This window comes from Bombina bombina, chromosome 4 (assembly GCF_027579735.1).
Source record: "Bombina bombina isolate aBomBom1 chromosome 4, aBomBom1.pri, whole genome shotgun sequence".
NCBI classification, from domain to species: domain Eukaryota; kingdom Metazoa; phylum Chordata; class Amphibia; order Anura; family Bombinatoridae; genus Bombina; species Bombina bombina.
Genome location: NC_069502.1, coordinates 410,917,636 through 410,931,449, shown reverse-complemented (window position 1 = coordinate 410,931,449; position 13,814 = coordinate 410,917,636). Strand labels below are relative to the sequence as shown.

General features: G+C 35.2%; 1 protein-coding gene across 1 annotated transcript; it reads right to left on the bottom strand.

The window, feature by feature from the left end:
- Window positions 1-2,174: 2,174 nt before the first annotated feature.
- Window positions 2,175-9,805, bottom strand: LOC128655406 (carboxypeptidase N subunit 2). Its single transcript, XM_053709040.1, has 2 exons — window positions 9,727-9,805; window positions 2,175-4,332 (listed from the first exon to the last, which is right to left on the bottom strand). Exons 1-2 carry the CDS (start codon window positions 9,727-9,729, stop codon window positions 2,701-2,703), a joined length of 1,635 nt encoding a protein of 544 aa, XP_053565015.1. The 5' UTR covers window positions 9,730-9,805; the 3' UTR covers window positions 2,175-2,700.
- Between the last annotated feature and the right edge of the window lie 4,009 nt (window positions 9,806-13,814).

Here is a 13,814-nt window from a genome sequence, read left to right as displayed (position 1 = left end):
GGATATAGGGATATGGTGATAGACCTGTGTGCTTGTTTACAAAATGATTAATTGCAAATTAAACAGCTTCATTCCCTTAAAGATCCTGAGGTTATACCAGGTGAGCGTGGATATTTCACCCTTTTATTTATCCCTATAGCTTGAACGTATTACACGAAGTGTGCCTTTGTGCGCCTGTCTTGTCCTATACTTTTCAGATCCTTAAGAGGAACCTCGTCCAGCGGGGGATCACCTTTCTTTCCAGACGGGCTGCCAAATATTTACAGCACACAGGAACTAGAACTGTGGATTATAAGGAACTTTTTATAACCACAGACTGGCCAATTTCTGATAAATGAGACTGTTTGCTACATAATTTGTATTGGTCTTGTGTGTGTGTGTGTATATATATATATATATATATATATATATATATATATATATATATATATATATATATAAATATATATATATATATTCTGGGTAACGGATGGGAATATATATTTAGACTAAACAGATTACTCACATTCTTTAAGCGCTTAACATTTTTCTTTTTTGATCTATATATCTATATGTATAACAACACACAGAGAAAACCCAGCACTCACTTACAAGCTCTCAGCTAAGATTTAAAAGCAAAAATGGAAAGGTTAGTCACCGCATCTGGCCAAATGGGACAAGCTCAGGTACTACGTCAAGGTCCTCTCCAATACCTGAGACCCTAAAACAGCCACACAATGCAAGCTTTCAAATCCAAACAAACTGAAAACAAGGGAAGGGTGCACAGGAATATGTAACCACCCTAGACATATACAAAACACGGAAGGGAACTGCACTCTCATACCGGACCGGGTACACATCCCATGACCCTGCAACACGCTCAGCCCTGGGTGCCACTGGCACTCACAGGAAGCTGTGCTGTCCCCAGAGCCACAAGCAGTTAACCCCAGACAGGTCTGGGTGCAAGAACCATAGGGAAAATTACAAAACAAATTAATACAACACACAGAGAAAACCCAGCACTCACTTACAAGCTCTCAGCTAAGATTTAAAAGCAAAAATGGAAAGGTTAGTCACCGCATCTGGCCAAATGGGACAAGCTCAGGTACCACGTCAAGGTCCTCTCCAATACCTGAGACCCTAAAACAGCCACACAATGCAAGCTTTCAAATCCAAACAAACTGAAAACAAGGGAAGGGTGCACAGGAATATGTAACCACCCTAGACATATACAAAACACGGAAGGGAACTGCACTCTCATACCGGACCGGGTACACATCCCATGACCCTGCAACATGCTCAGCCCTGGGTGCCACTGGCACTCACAGGAAGCTGTGCTGTCCCCAGAGCCACAAGCAGTTAACCCCAGACAGGTCTGGGTGCAAGAACCATAGGGAAAATTACAAAACAAATTAATACAACACACAGAGAAAACCCAGCACTCACTTACAAGCTCTCAGCTAAGATTTAAATGCAAAAATGGAAAGGTTAGTCACCGCATCTGGCCAAATGGGACAAGCTCAGGTACCACGTCAAGGTCCTCTCTCCTTTTTTTTATCTATATGTATAGATATGTATTGCACCAAAAATACATTATATATATAGAAATAAGTATTTATAAATAAATAAAAAGAACATATTATTCTATGTGAAGAACAATGGAATGTGAAATATTCATATTTCATGTCGGGATAGCACACTTGAGAAAATGAAATCGGGTTGGCACACAAGTAGGGGTCTTTCTTTTTTTATTTTTAATGTTAACGCAGTCAAAGTATGCAAAGTTCAGCTTTTTGCTCTTGGTGGGTTACTGGCTAGGGAAAACTTTTTACTTTCAATTTATAATACGCACAAAACCCGATGCACACAAAACTCCAAAGTCTAGTAGGGTTAACGCGCAAACAGGAGCACAAACTTCCGCTTTACTCATAATCTAGCCCTTAGAGTGCAACTGAAACAGGAAGGATATTGTCCTATGTCATCTGCAGTCTCCCCCCCATTACACCTGCTCAGTGATATATGTTACCATTACCTTTATGAGCATGCTCAGTGAGTGAATGCAATTAGATTACAAGAATGTTTGCAAATAGATGAATATTGTTATAATGTTTGTGCATTCCAAATTCATCAACAATATCCTCTTAACAAATTAATAAACCAACAAATAATTATAAAAAATGCACTGTGAATTGATATAATATTACTTTTTTCTTATTTTTAAATGTAATTTTATTGAGAAAATATACCATAATGAATGTAGGCAACAACAATAAGACGATTACAGATACTAGTTAAGTCATTGACAGTATTAGAAGTTTCATACTCCAAGAGAAGAAGAAAGAAGAGAGAAAAAAAGGGGAAATAATAGGAATTATTCTATGAGTATCTCATCCAATGATACTATTCATTGTTTCTGTATAAGGACCATGCAGTGCATATTGTCTTGTTCAGGTCAAGGAATTTAAAGTTAGAAAAATATGTGTTATTGTGTGACAGCCTCTTTTCTCTGCTTTCACATGTCAAACATTAATTTATATAGTTCTATAGGACCAGGTGGGGATATTTCTCTAACTGAAAAAAAAAAAAAAAAAAGTGTCATCCTTCCACTAAGTAATTCTTGGAGTTATGGAAAATTTGCAATGTCGAGGGATCAGTGAATTAATACTGTTAAACTACTTTTCATCTTCTAATATATTAAAATATGGCAAATGAATTGATACTTTATGTGACTGTGATGGTGACATTAACTTTGGTTATTTCACAGTGAGGTTGGCTATTATTAGTTATGTTTGTGAATGTTATTGCATTTGTCTCCTGCAGAATAGAAACATTGACAGTCATCATGCTGCAAACTATAAGTTCACAGTACAGGAACAAACTGCCATTATTATTTAAGAAATAGGAGCAAGTGTTGGTGGGAACATCTTTTTCATCACTAGAACTAAATGGGTTATTTCCTTTAAGAATCTTGAGTAAACCTGACTCAGGAACGTTTTTTGCAAGCTGACAACCCAAATCTTGTTTTTTGAGTATTGAGATCATTTTTCCCTTGAGATGTGGTGGTCCTGCACAGGTGAATTCAGGAATCTGGACAAAATCTTGGTTCTCCTTTGTCCATTTCAGAAGATATGACAATGGACAATCACATAACCATAGATTGCCATGGAGTGACAAAGTAATCAGGTTATAAAGTGAATCCAAGATTCCTTCTGGAAGCATGGTCAGTTCATTGTCATAAAGTGTGAGTGTGTTAAGTTGACTCATATTATTAAAAACATTATTCTCGATGTAACTTATACTATTGTTTTCAAGATAAAGGTGCTTGAGAGCGGTAAGGCCATGAAAAACATTATTTTGTAGAGTTTTAATTTGATTATCAGATAGTACTAATTCATTAAGATTGATTAAACTGGAAAACATTGTGCTGGGAATAGACTGCAGCTTGTTCCCATTCAATGATAGACTAATCAAATTGGAAAGTCCATCAAAAATTCCAACAGAAAGATATTCTATCTGGTTTTTATTTAGACAAAGCATAGTAAGGTTAGACAAAGTGAATAACGTTTTATGTTTTATTACTTTAAGAGAGTTACCAATAAGATTTAATTTCTTTAAAGATAATAACTTTTGTAAAATATCAAATGGAATACTGGTTAAATTATTCCAGCTCAAGGAAAGCTCTGTAAGTTCCCCGAGTGTATCAAATGTGCCATCACTGAGTTCAGATATTCCATTATTGTTCAATTTGAGAACTTTAAGTTTTGGGAGATGTTCAAAAAGTTTATTTGATAAGGTCTTAATTTGATTGGAGCCGAGGTTCAGTTCTAGTAGATTATTTAAATGACTGAACGCTTCACTGCAGATGTTAGCGATATAGTTTCCTTGTAAAGCTAGGCTTTCTAAGTTATGAGTATCTTTAAAGAGCTCACACTGAATCTTCTTTATTTTATTGTATGTAATCACAAGTTTTTTCAGTCCTTTCAGTTTATTAAATATCCCAACCTGTAACTTTGATAATGGGTTGGCTGTTATTTCCAGGTCAGTGAGGAGGGGAATCCAGTAGAATGCTTCCAGTTCTATAGCATTTATCTTATTGTTCATAAAAACTAATTTTTGTAAGTCTTTATTTTCCTTGAAGGTGTTGTTGTTTAACATATCTATGGATGTTTCCAAAAACAGAAGTTCAGTGGCATGGACCGGAATGTCTTTGGGAACTTCTGTCATTGATTCATTTGAACAGAAGACCTTCAATTCCTTGAAACAATAACATGTGTCAGGGCAGCTCCAAGCAAACCAAGTCTGAAAATCAATCCAGGCGTAAAATACAACAGTTCTCAATAATGTTTTCTTTAGCTGGAAAATAAACCAGAAAGATTAGGTTGAGTTTTTTTTTTTTTTACTATAACAAAAAAAAAGACTGTATAGGCACTGGTCTACACAAGTCACAGCATACTGTAGGGTGCATCTAAATGTAGTTAAATGGAAGAGAGATAACTTTGAACAATTGGTAACCTATTATAATTATCAACAGTGACAGTACCATGGTTAACCCTGAGCTCTTTTACACAGCCCACCTGGGGAAGTGTAGTGATATACCAGCAGCAATATATCACTGCACTTCTCTCTGTTTTCTTGTGCGGCCTGGAGCTCCTTATACTACTTATTCAAAAAATATCATTCAAGATATCAAAAAGGCAAATGATAACATTTTACTCCACTATATGTCATGTCAGCAAGCAGATAGAGTGCACTGAAAGGGATAATCAACTCCAAAATTGTTATTGTTTAAAAAGATAGATAATCCCTTGATTACCCATTCAACAGTTTTGTACAGCCAACATGGTTATATTAATTAACTCTGTGATTAATTTCATAGTTAGAAAGAAATATGAGAAAGTAATATTATACACTCTCAAAACAGAAAGATATTTCAGCATATCATATCAATTTGTAAATCACGACACTAAATATTTAGTAGGCATATTTCTTTTATTTTTTTGTGTCATATATATATATATATATATATATATATATATATATTAAAAATATTGGGCAGAGATATATGTTGAATATCTAAGACAATTGTATTAAACAAAAGCAGCCACATAGGTCATATAAAATCACAGGACACAAATATGCAGGCTTAAACCTAAAAGCACAAGTCCCATCGTACTTAATTTTTTTTTGTGTTTCAAGACACATATTACCTCCAGAGACGTGGGACCGCCATGGGGGCAAAGTTTGCCCCCTCTTACGCCAACCTATTTATGGGTTGGTGGGAGCGGTCCCACATCTATGGAGATAATACTGATCACTTTGTATTATATCAGCGGTTCATTGATGACCTGCTTATCATCTGGTCATCGGATGAATCAGAAGCAAGTAACTTTGTTGCAAATATCAACATTAACAATGTTGGTCTAACATTCACTTCTGAATGGAATAGGGACAGGGTTAATTTTTTTAGATGTTACCTTGATTGGCGATGTGGGGAGTGGAAAAAATCATTTCCACTCTTTATAGAAAGCCCATCTCAGATAATAGTCTTTTACACGCCCATTCCAGTCACCCTAAACATGTATTTAAAGGTATTGCTAAGAGCCAGTTCCTACGAGCTAAGCGAAATTGTTCCCTTGAAAGTGATTTTCTATCTGAAAGTAAACAACTTAGAGATAGAATGATTGTTAGGGGATATCCCAAACAAACTATCAACAAGGCATTTTTTGAAACTAAAGGATTAAAACGTGATGTTTTACTTACAACAAAAGGGACACAGAATAAAACAAATCAAATAGATGATTGTAAACCTAAATTCATCACGTCTTTTTCCAATCAATATGATGCGGTCTGTACCATAATCAAGAAAAATCTTCCTTTCCTTATGGGAGATAAGTCCCTTAGACACACTATAGAAAAGGGTTGCATGTTTGTCCCCCGAAGAAATGTCACTTTGGGAAATATATTAGCACCAAGTATGCTAAGAAGTGATAAAAAAGTGACTAGATCTTGGTTACATCATAATGGGATATTCAAATACGGCAGAAAGAATTGTGGCTCCTGCGACCACATTCGCAGCAGTGAAACATTCCAATCTACTGTTACTGGACAAACATTTCCTACTAAAGGATGTATAAATTGTAGGAGTACATACATCATTTATTTGGTGGAATGTAGTCTATGCCAGAAACAGTACCTAGGAAGAACCACAAGGGAAGTTGGCAAACGCATTAAAGAGCATTTGTCTTACATATCTAATAAAGTTACCTGTTCAGCGCTATCTAAACATTTCATTGAAATGCATGATCAAAATACTAAAACATTGAGATGGCAAGCTATTGAACAAATTAGGAAACCTCCAAGAGGTGGACATAAATTTCCAATTTTGTGCAAACAGGAAACTTATTGGATATTTAAAATGAAGAGCTTGTTACCCTTAGGTTTCAATTCTGAGTTCGACATAATTAATTACTGGCAAAGATGATCAAGCATTATCTTAGGGTGCTTCATTACCTAGTTTAATTGGAGATGTATAAACATTTATTAATATTGCTTTTTCTTAATGTATGTTTCGAGAGTAATATGTAGAATTATAAATGAGTCCAATGAATAGTAAGGTGTTGTCATCATTAAGATTTAATGTTTATTATTTCTATATTTATTTCCCATATGATTCATTATCACTGTAAGGGATAAGATATAGATTAGCATATTATTTTTGCCTAAAGCCTTAACATATATCCTTGCTCCAACTAATTATAAGCATAAACATGAATATATGTATTTGCTTAAATATACTTTTATTTTTGCAAGTTTCGGTGTTCCACATGAGAATATATACATATATATTCTTTATAAATATTTTTTGTACATAAATTGTCTACATTCATGCACATTCTATGTGTAATGATATGACATTTGTTTAAAGGGTCTATTATTGTCCTCTCTATCACTTTTCGCTTACATGGTTTAACAACTTTATATGTATATCCATTAAATAAGTGTGATTCATTGGTGTCAGTACATATGGAGTTAAAATTTCTGACTGTTTGTTTTTAGCAAGTCAGGATAAGTTACATGCTATTTAAATGTATGTTACACATGTTATGTATTAGTCTATGATTACGGTCAGTGAGACCGAAACCGGTCAGACTATGTTCTGATATTTTACTGCTTGTCCTGTTGTTTTATCCTGGAATAAAGCATCACGTTTTTCGATACACTTATGGCTGACTGCTGAAAATTCTTTTCTTTATTTCATATATATATATATCACCACACAAGTGGTGCCACAAGAGATAAAAAACAGTACAAATTAATAGCATACCAAAAAAAACACAATTAAAAGCATGGCCAGCTCATTAATAACATGTAGAGAAACAAAGGCTAAAAAGCAACTGCAACACCTGTACCAGAAGGTGACCCCACCTACTGTAGGAATCTGTCACCTTGGTAATCCAAATGAGGATCTATGCAGTGCTACCATACTAAATCAATGCACTCTTACATGACATGACACATATATGTTACACAAATACACTGGAGATGAACAACACCTCTGCCAGAGGATAACACCGCAAATCGTGGCGGCTATATGTTATCATGGGTAAATCATAAGGATCTTTGTTCATCCAGATACAAGCCTATGGCATCATATAGAAAAGTCACCACTGCAGGGCTAAATACGAAATGCACAATTGATTTGCCCTTAGAAACTGCAATACTTTTTCCTTTAATTATGTGGTGATATGAATGTTCAGTTAAAAATTGGTTCTTGGATTTGAACTATTGAAGGGACAGTCTAGTCAAAATTAAACTTTCATGATTCAGATAGGGCATGCAATTTTAAACAACTTTCCAATTTACTTCTATTATCTAATTTGCTCAATTCTTTAGATATCCTTTGTTGAAGAAATAGCAATGCACATGTGTGAGCCAATCATGCAAGGCCTCTAGGTTCAGCAACCAATCAGCAGCTACTGAGCATATCTAGATATGCTTTTCAGCAAGTAATATCAAGAGAATGAAGCAAATAAGAAAATAGAAGTAAATTAGAAACTTGTTTAAAATTACATGCCCTTTCTAAAGCACGAAAGAAAAAAATTGGTTTTCATGTCCCTTTAATAAACAACTGAACTGTGTGAGTTTCCTATTTCTCATATTCTTTCTTTCTAATTATTTTTTTGTAATTTAAAAAGTCTGCATCATTTATATATTAATTTGATACTTTATTTCTTTTCCCCCATTCTCTGTATATCTCTGTGATTACCTGGCATATGACTATTCTGAAAACTCCCTTATCACATGGCTATTTATTTATTATCTACTGATTTGCATTTTAGCCAATAAGTTCAGTTTCAGCCACATCTCCAAGAGGAGAGAGCACAATGGTATCTATATGGCCCACAAGAACTAGCCTTGTCTTGTGAAAAGCTAATAAAAAAGCATGTGATAAGAGATTCAAATGTTATAAAGTACATTAATATAACAATGTTTGTTGTGCAAAGCTGGGGAATGGGTAGTAAAAGTGCTATCTATTTTTTTAAACAATAACAATTTTGATGTAGACTGCCCCTTTAAACGTTCATGAGAGAGGGTTACTTGTACAATTCAGATCAAATTTATTTCATTCTCTTGGTATCTTTTGTTGATGAAAAGCATACCTAGGTAGGAGCACCAATGCACAATTGAGGACCACCCATTCTTCTAAACTGAATATACTATGGGCTAGATTACAAGTGGAATGCTAAATATAGCTATATAATGCCAGTGCACGATAATATGCACTGGTATTACAAGTAAACGCATTGTGAGGAAGCATTAGGCTCATAAGAGCACACTTCCATAGGCTCCTACGGCATCACAACCTCGCGCAACGAAGGGGGTAAGTAGCACAGCGATGGGAAGTATTTCTAAATATATATGTATATTAATACATGCATACTTATGTGTTAATATGTGTATATTCACATATATGTATATAAACATATATATATATATATATATTTGCATTGTTCCCACACAGTTCCCATAGACCACAATGTAAAGGCATTTTTCAGTGCCGTTTTATCTAACACCCCACTACCACCAACTTTACTCCCAAAATACTTCCTAGTGCAGTTGTTTTTTTTATTTTAAAATAATGGTAAATTTGTGTAATAAAAAAATATAATGCCCTCTATTTTAAGGGCATTTGGGGCACTTTTAGAAAATTAACCAGAGATCTGATCTCTGGTTAATTTTTGTTGTGCAGTAGCAATAACCAGCTACTTGTAATTTGCTCGATGGTGGGAGCGCAATAATATAGCGCTCCACTTGTAATCTATCCCTATGTGTTTGACTCATTGAGGTATCTTGCTTGGTACTTTGATCTTAAAATAACAATTTTCCTCATAAAACATCTACAGAGCAGTGGTGAATATAAACACTATAAATAATTTAAGATATATAGGTGAATATTTGATGAGATCTTGCATGTTTATTTTTTAGGGGTTATGTAAAATTCGAATAAACTTGTGTACCATGGTACCAGGCTGATACTGGTATTGTTTCAACCAAAGTTTATACTAAAGCATTGCTGAGTTTAACATTAATACAGTATAAATTTGTTACAATTAATAGTATTTTCAAGTTTTTGTTTATATATATTTCACTGTGGCTCCATGGTTGAACACTCCTCACATAGATGTAATAAAATAAAACAACAAAAGCTTTAAAATTGATTAATATGTTGAGAAAAAATTGTCTTACCATTTTAAAAGCAGAGGCAGGATCTGTCAAGCTTCTTTATCAAGCACTGAGATAGTGAATTCCTGACAGAACCGAATGAGCAAAATACAATTGTGTTAAACAGGATCTGAGCAAAGCATTTTTTCTAGTGGGTGGTTGAAAGCAGATATAGATTTCATGGAATTTTGTTGGGGAAAAAAAAGATATGATGTTCCCACAAACAAAAAAAAAGAAAATAAATGGTTATATTAGTGTTGCACAATATTTTCAATTTGAGTGCTAACAGCTATATCCATACTAGGAACCAATGGGTTAATAAATGCTAGAGTTGTAAGAGGTAATGAAAGCCACAATGCCAAATGATTATACATTATACAGCTTAAGTATTTTTTTTATTTGTGCACTGTATCGTGTCAACATTACAAGAATCGCCACTTTGAGTTAGTAAAGCCACTTTAACTTAAAGGAACAGTGTACTTTAAAATTGCTTTCCCTTAATTTTGCAGGGAAAATCAGATTTCCATATGTTATCACTTTCTGTACACACACATGCTTCTTAATATTATTTTGGTATATATACCATAGCCCAATATTTGAGAGAACAACTGAAAATTAATATTTTACTACTTATCTCTCCTACCTCCTATTGGGAGTGTAATTTCTTCTTCTGGCTGTGTTTATACATCTTTTCTATAGCTTATACTTAGATATAGAAATTTTTATTATAGGTAGGGATACCCCAGGCAAAATTAGCTATTTCAAAATCTGATATAAAGGTAAAGGAGCTATTTGTAAACTATTTAATATACCCCAGCACGTAAAATGGATCATTGGGAACAGATTAAAGGAGAGACAATTTAAGGAAACTGTTCCTTTAACATACAGTTAATAAACAGTTTCACTATCACTATAAAAGCAGAAATACATGTGTACTAATATCATTATCACATGCTTTAGATTGACCTACATAGGGTATTTGCTGCATAATTATGAATATGCTGAGATAGAGAGAAAGGCTAAGGAGATTCATTATGTTTTTAAGGTTTCTGCTTAAGAGAAAAAGGGTGTGTTTTGTCCAGTATAAATCATATGATGAGTGTGAAGAAATGGAATGGAATTCAGTATCCAAGGTGATGTATACCTCATGGATAAAACATAGAGATTGATGTATATTTATTTGCATTAATCCTTGTATATCTTCTTATCTAATAACATTTTTCTTTAAATTTATTTTGTTAATTTTACTTAACGAGATATGAAACCCAAATTTTTTCTTTCATAATTCAAAAAGATCATGCATTTTTAAGCAACTTTCTAATTTACTCATACTATCAATTTTTCTTCGTTCTCTTGGTATCATTATTTGAAAAAGCAAGAATATAAGCTTAGGAGCCAGCCCATTTCTGGTTTAGCACCTGGGTCGCTCTTGCTGATCGGTGGCTACATTTAGACATTGCTGAACCAAAAATGGGGCGGCTCCTAAGCTTTCATTCTTGTTTTGTTAAATAAAGATACCAAGAGATAACAAGAGAACGAATAAAATTGATAATATGAGTAAATTAGAAAGTTGAATCATGAAAGTTTAATTTTGACTAGACTAAGGCCCCTATTTATCAAAGGTCTTGCGGACCTGATCCGACAGTGTGGATCAGGTCGGCAAGACCTCGCTAAATGTGGAGAGCAATACGCTCTCCGCATTTAACATTGCACCAGCAGCTCACAAGAGCTGCTGGTGCAACGCTGCCCCCTGCTGACTTGCGGCCAATCAAGGGAGGTGTCAATCAACCAGATCGTGCTCGATCGGGTTGATTTCCGGCGATTCCTGTCCGCCTGCTCAGAGCAGACGGACAGGGTTATGGAGCAGCGGTTATAACAGCAGCTTCATAACTTTTGTTTCTGGCGAGTCTGAAGACTCGCCAGAAACATGGCCCTTCAAGCTCCGTTCTGAGCTTGATAAATATGGGCCTATGTATCACTGATCTCCCGTTTCTTGTTTGTTCGGTTAGAGAGGGAATAATTATTTCTTTACGCAGATGACTTTAGTTATATTAGGTACATACATTTACCATGTAGCAAGCGGACACCATTTCATTTATGGTGCCTGGCCACCTGTTTACTAATTTAGGAATTTGTGCTTGAGCAGCATCCATTGTACAAATTTATTATTGCACAAGAAAATGCTTTAACTAGCAGTATTCAAGTGAAAACGAGTATAACACATATTTGTTATGGCAGCCTTGGTCCATTTGACCTGTTTTTATGTTACTTGTTTTGTCTGCTTTATAGTTTATCTGAATACATATTGTTATTTTTGTGTAGTTGGTTGTTATTATATGCTTAACTAATAAACACTATTGGTGTGCAGGTGGTCAGGATGTAATCTATATCCAAGGCCATAGGAATTCCAAAGTGTTACAATACAGTAGATGCCCTCTGTCAGGAAGCCTGGTGAAACAAAATAATGGTAGTTATGAAATATAAAGGTCTAAAGGTTAAAATCCCTTATTTTTTTAAAGCTTGCTCAGTAGACAGCTGGCATAATAAGTAAATAAATGATAAGTAGTGGTTTGGCAGCAGAGATTTGTGGGAATATTAGACAATTGGTCTGTAAGGCGCTGTTGCCTGGAGACAGTGAGTACCTGCTATAAAAACACTACACCTGCACTAAACATACAGAATTGAAAAGCTACTATACAAACACATTATGTACACTACCCTTGCACATCACACATACATATATTTATTTTACAAGAAAGAACCTAAGATATTAAATTGAAAAAAAGATATGTTTACGCTAAGGTTTATGTTTGAAATCAAACTATATACACACACACATATTCAAAGGTTTAGGCACCCCTGACAATTTCCATGATTTTCATTTATAAATAATTGGGTGTTTGGATCAGCAATTTCATGTTGATCTATCAAATAACTGAAGGACACAGTAATATTTTAGTAGAGAAATTAGATTTATTGGATTAACAGAAAATGTGCAATATGCATCAAAACAAAATTAGACAGGTGCATACATTTGGGCACCCTTGTCATTTTGTTGATTTGAATACCTGTAACTACCTAGCACTGATTAATTGGAACACACAATTGGTTTGGTGAGCCCATTAAGCCTTGAACTTCATAGACAGGTGCATACAATCATGAGAAAAGGTATTTAAGTTGGCCAATTGCAAGTTGTTGTTCTCTTTGACTCTCCTCTGAAGAGTCGCAACATGGGGGCCTCAAAACAACTCTCAAATGACCTGAAAACAAAGATTGTTCAACATTATGGTTTAGGGGAAGGCTACAAAAAGCTATCGCAGAGATTTAAGCTGTCAGTGTCCACTTTGAGGAACATAGTGAGTAAATTAAAGACCACAGACACAGTTCTTGTTAAGGCCAGAAGTGTCAGGCCAAGTAAAATATTGGAGAGGCAAAGGCAAAGACCTACAACATCATCTTGCTGCTGATGGTGTCACTGTGCATTGCTCAACAATTCAGCGCACTTTGCACAAGGAGAAGCTGTATGGGAGAGTGATGCAGAAGAAGCCATTTTTGCACACACGCCACAAACAGAATCTCTTGAGGTATGCAAATGCACATTTGGACAAGCCAGCTTCATTTTGGAAGAAGGTGCTGTGGACTGATGAAACAAAGATTGAGTTATTTGGTCATAACAAGGGGCATTATGCATGGTGGCAAAAAAACACAGCGTTCCAAGACAAACACTTGTTACCCACAGTAACATTTGGTGGATGTTCCATCATGCTGTGGGGCTGTGTGGCAAGTGCCGGTACTGGGAATATTGTTAAAGTTGAGGGTCGCATGGATTCCACTCAATATCAGCAGATACTTGAAAATAATGTTGAGGAATCAGTCATAAAGTTGAAGTTACGCCGGGGCTGGATATTTAAACAAGACAACCACCCAAAACACTGCTCAAAATCTACTCTGGCATTTATGCAGAGGAACAACTACAATGTTCTGGAATGACCATCCCAGTCCTCAGACCTGAATATCATTAAAAATATGTGGGGTGATTTCAAGCGGGCTGTCCATGCTCGGCAACCATCAAACCTAACTGAACTGGAGATGTTTTGAAAGGAGGAATGGTC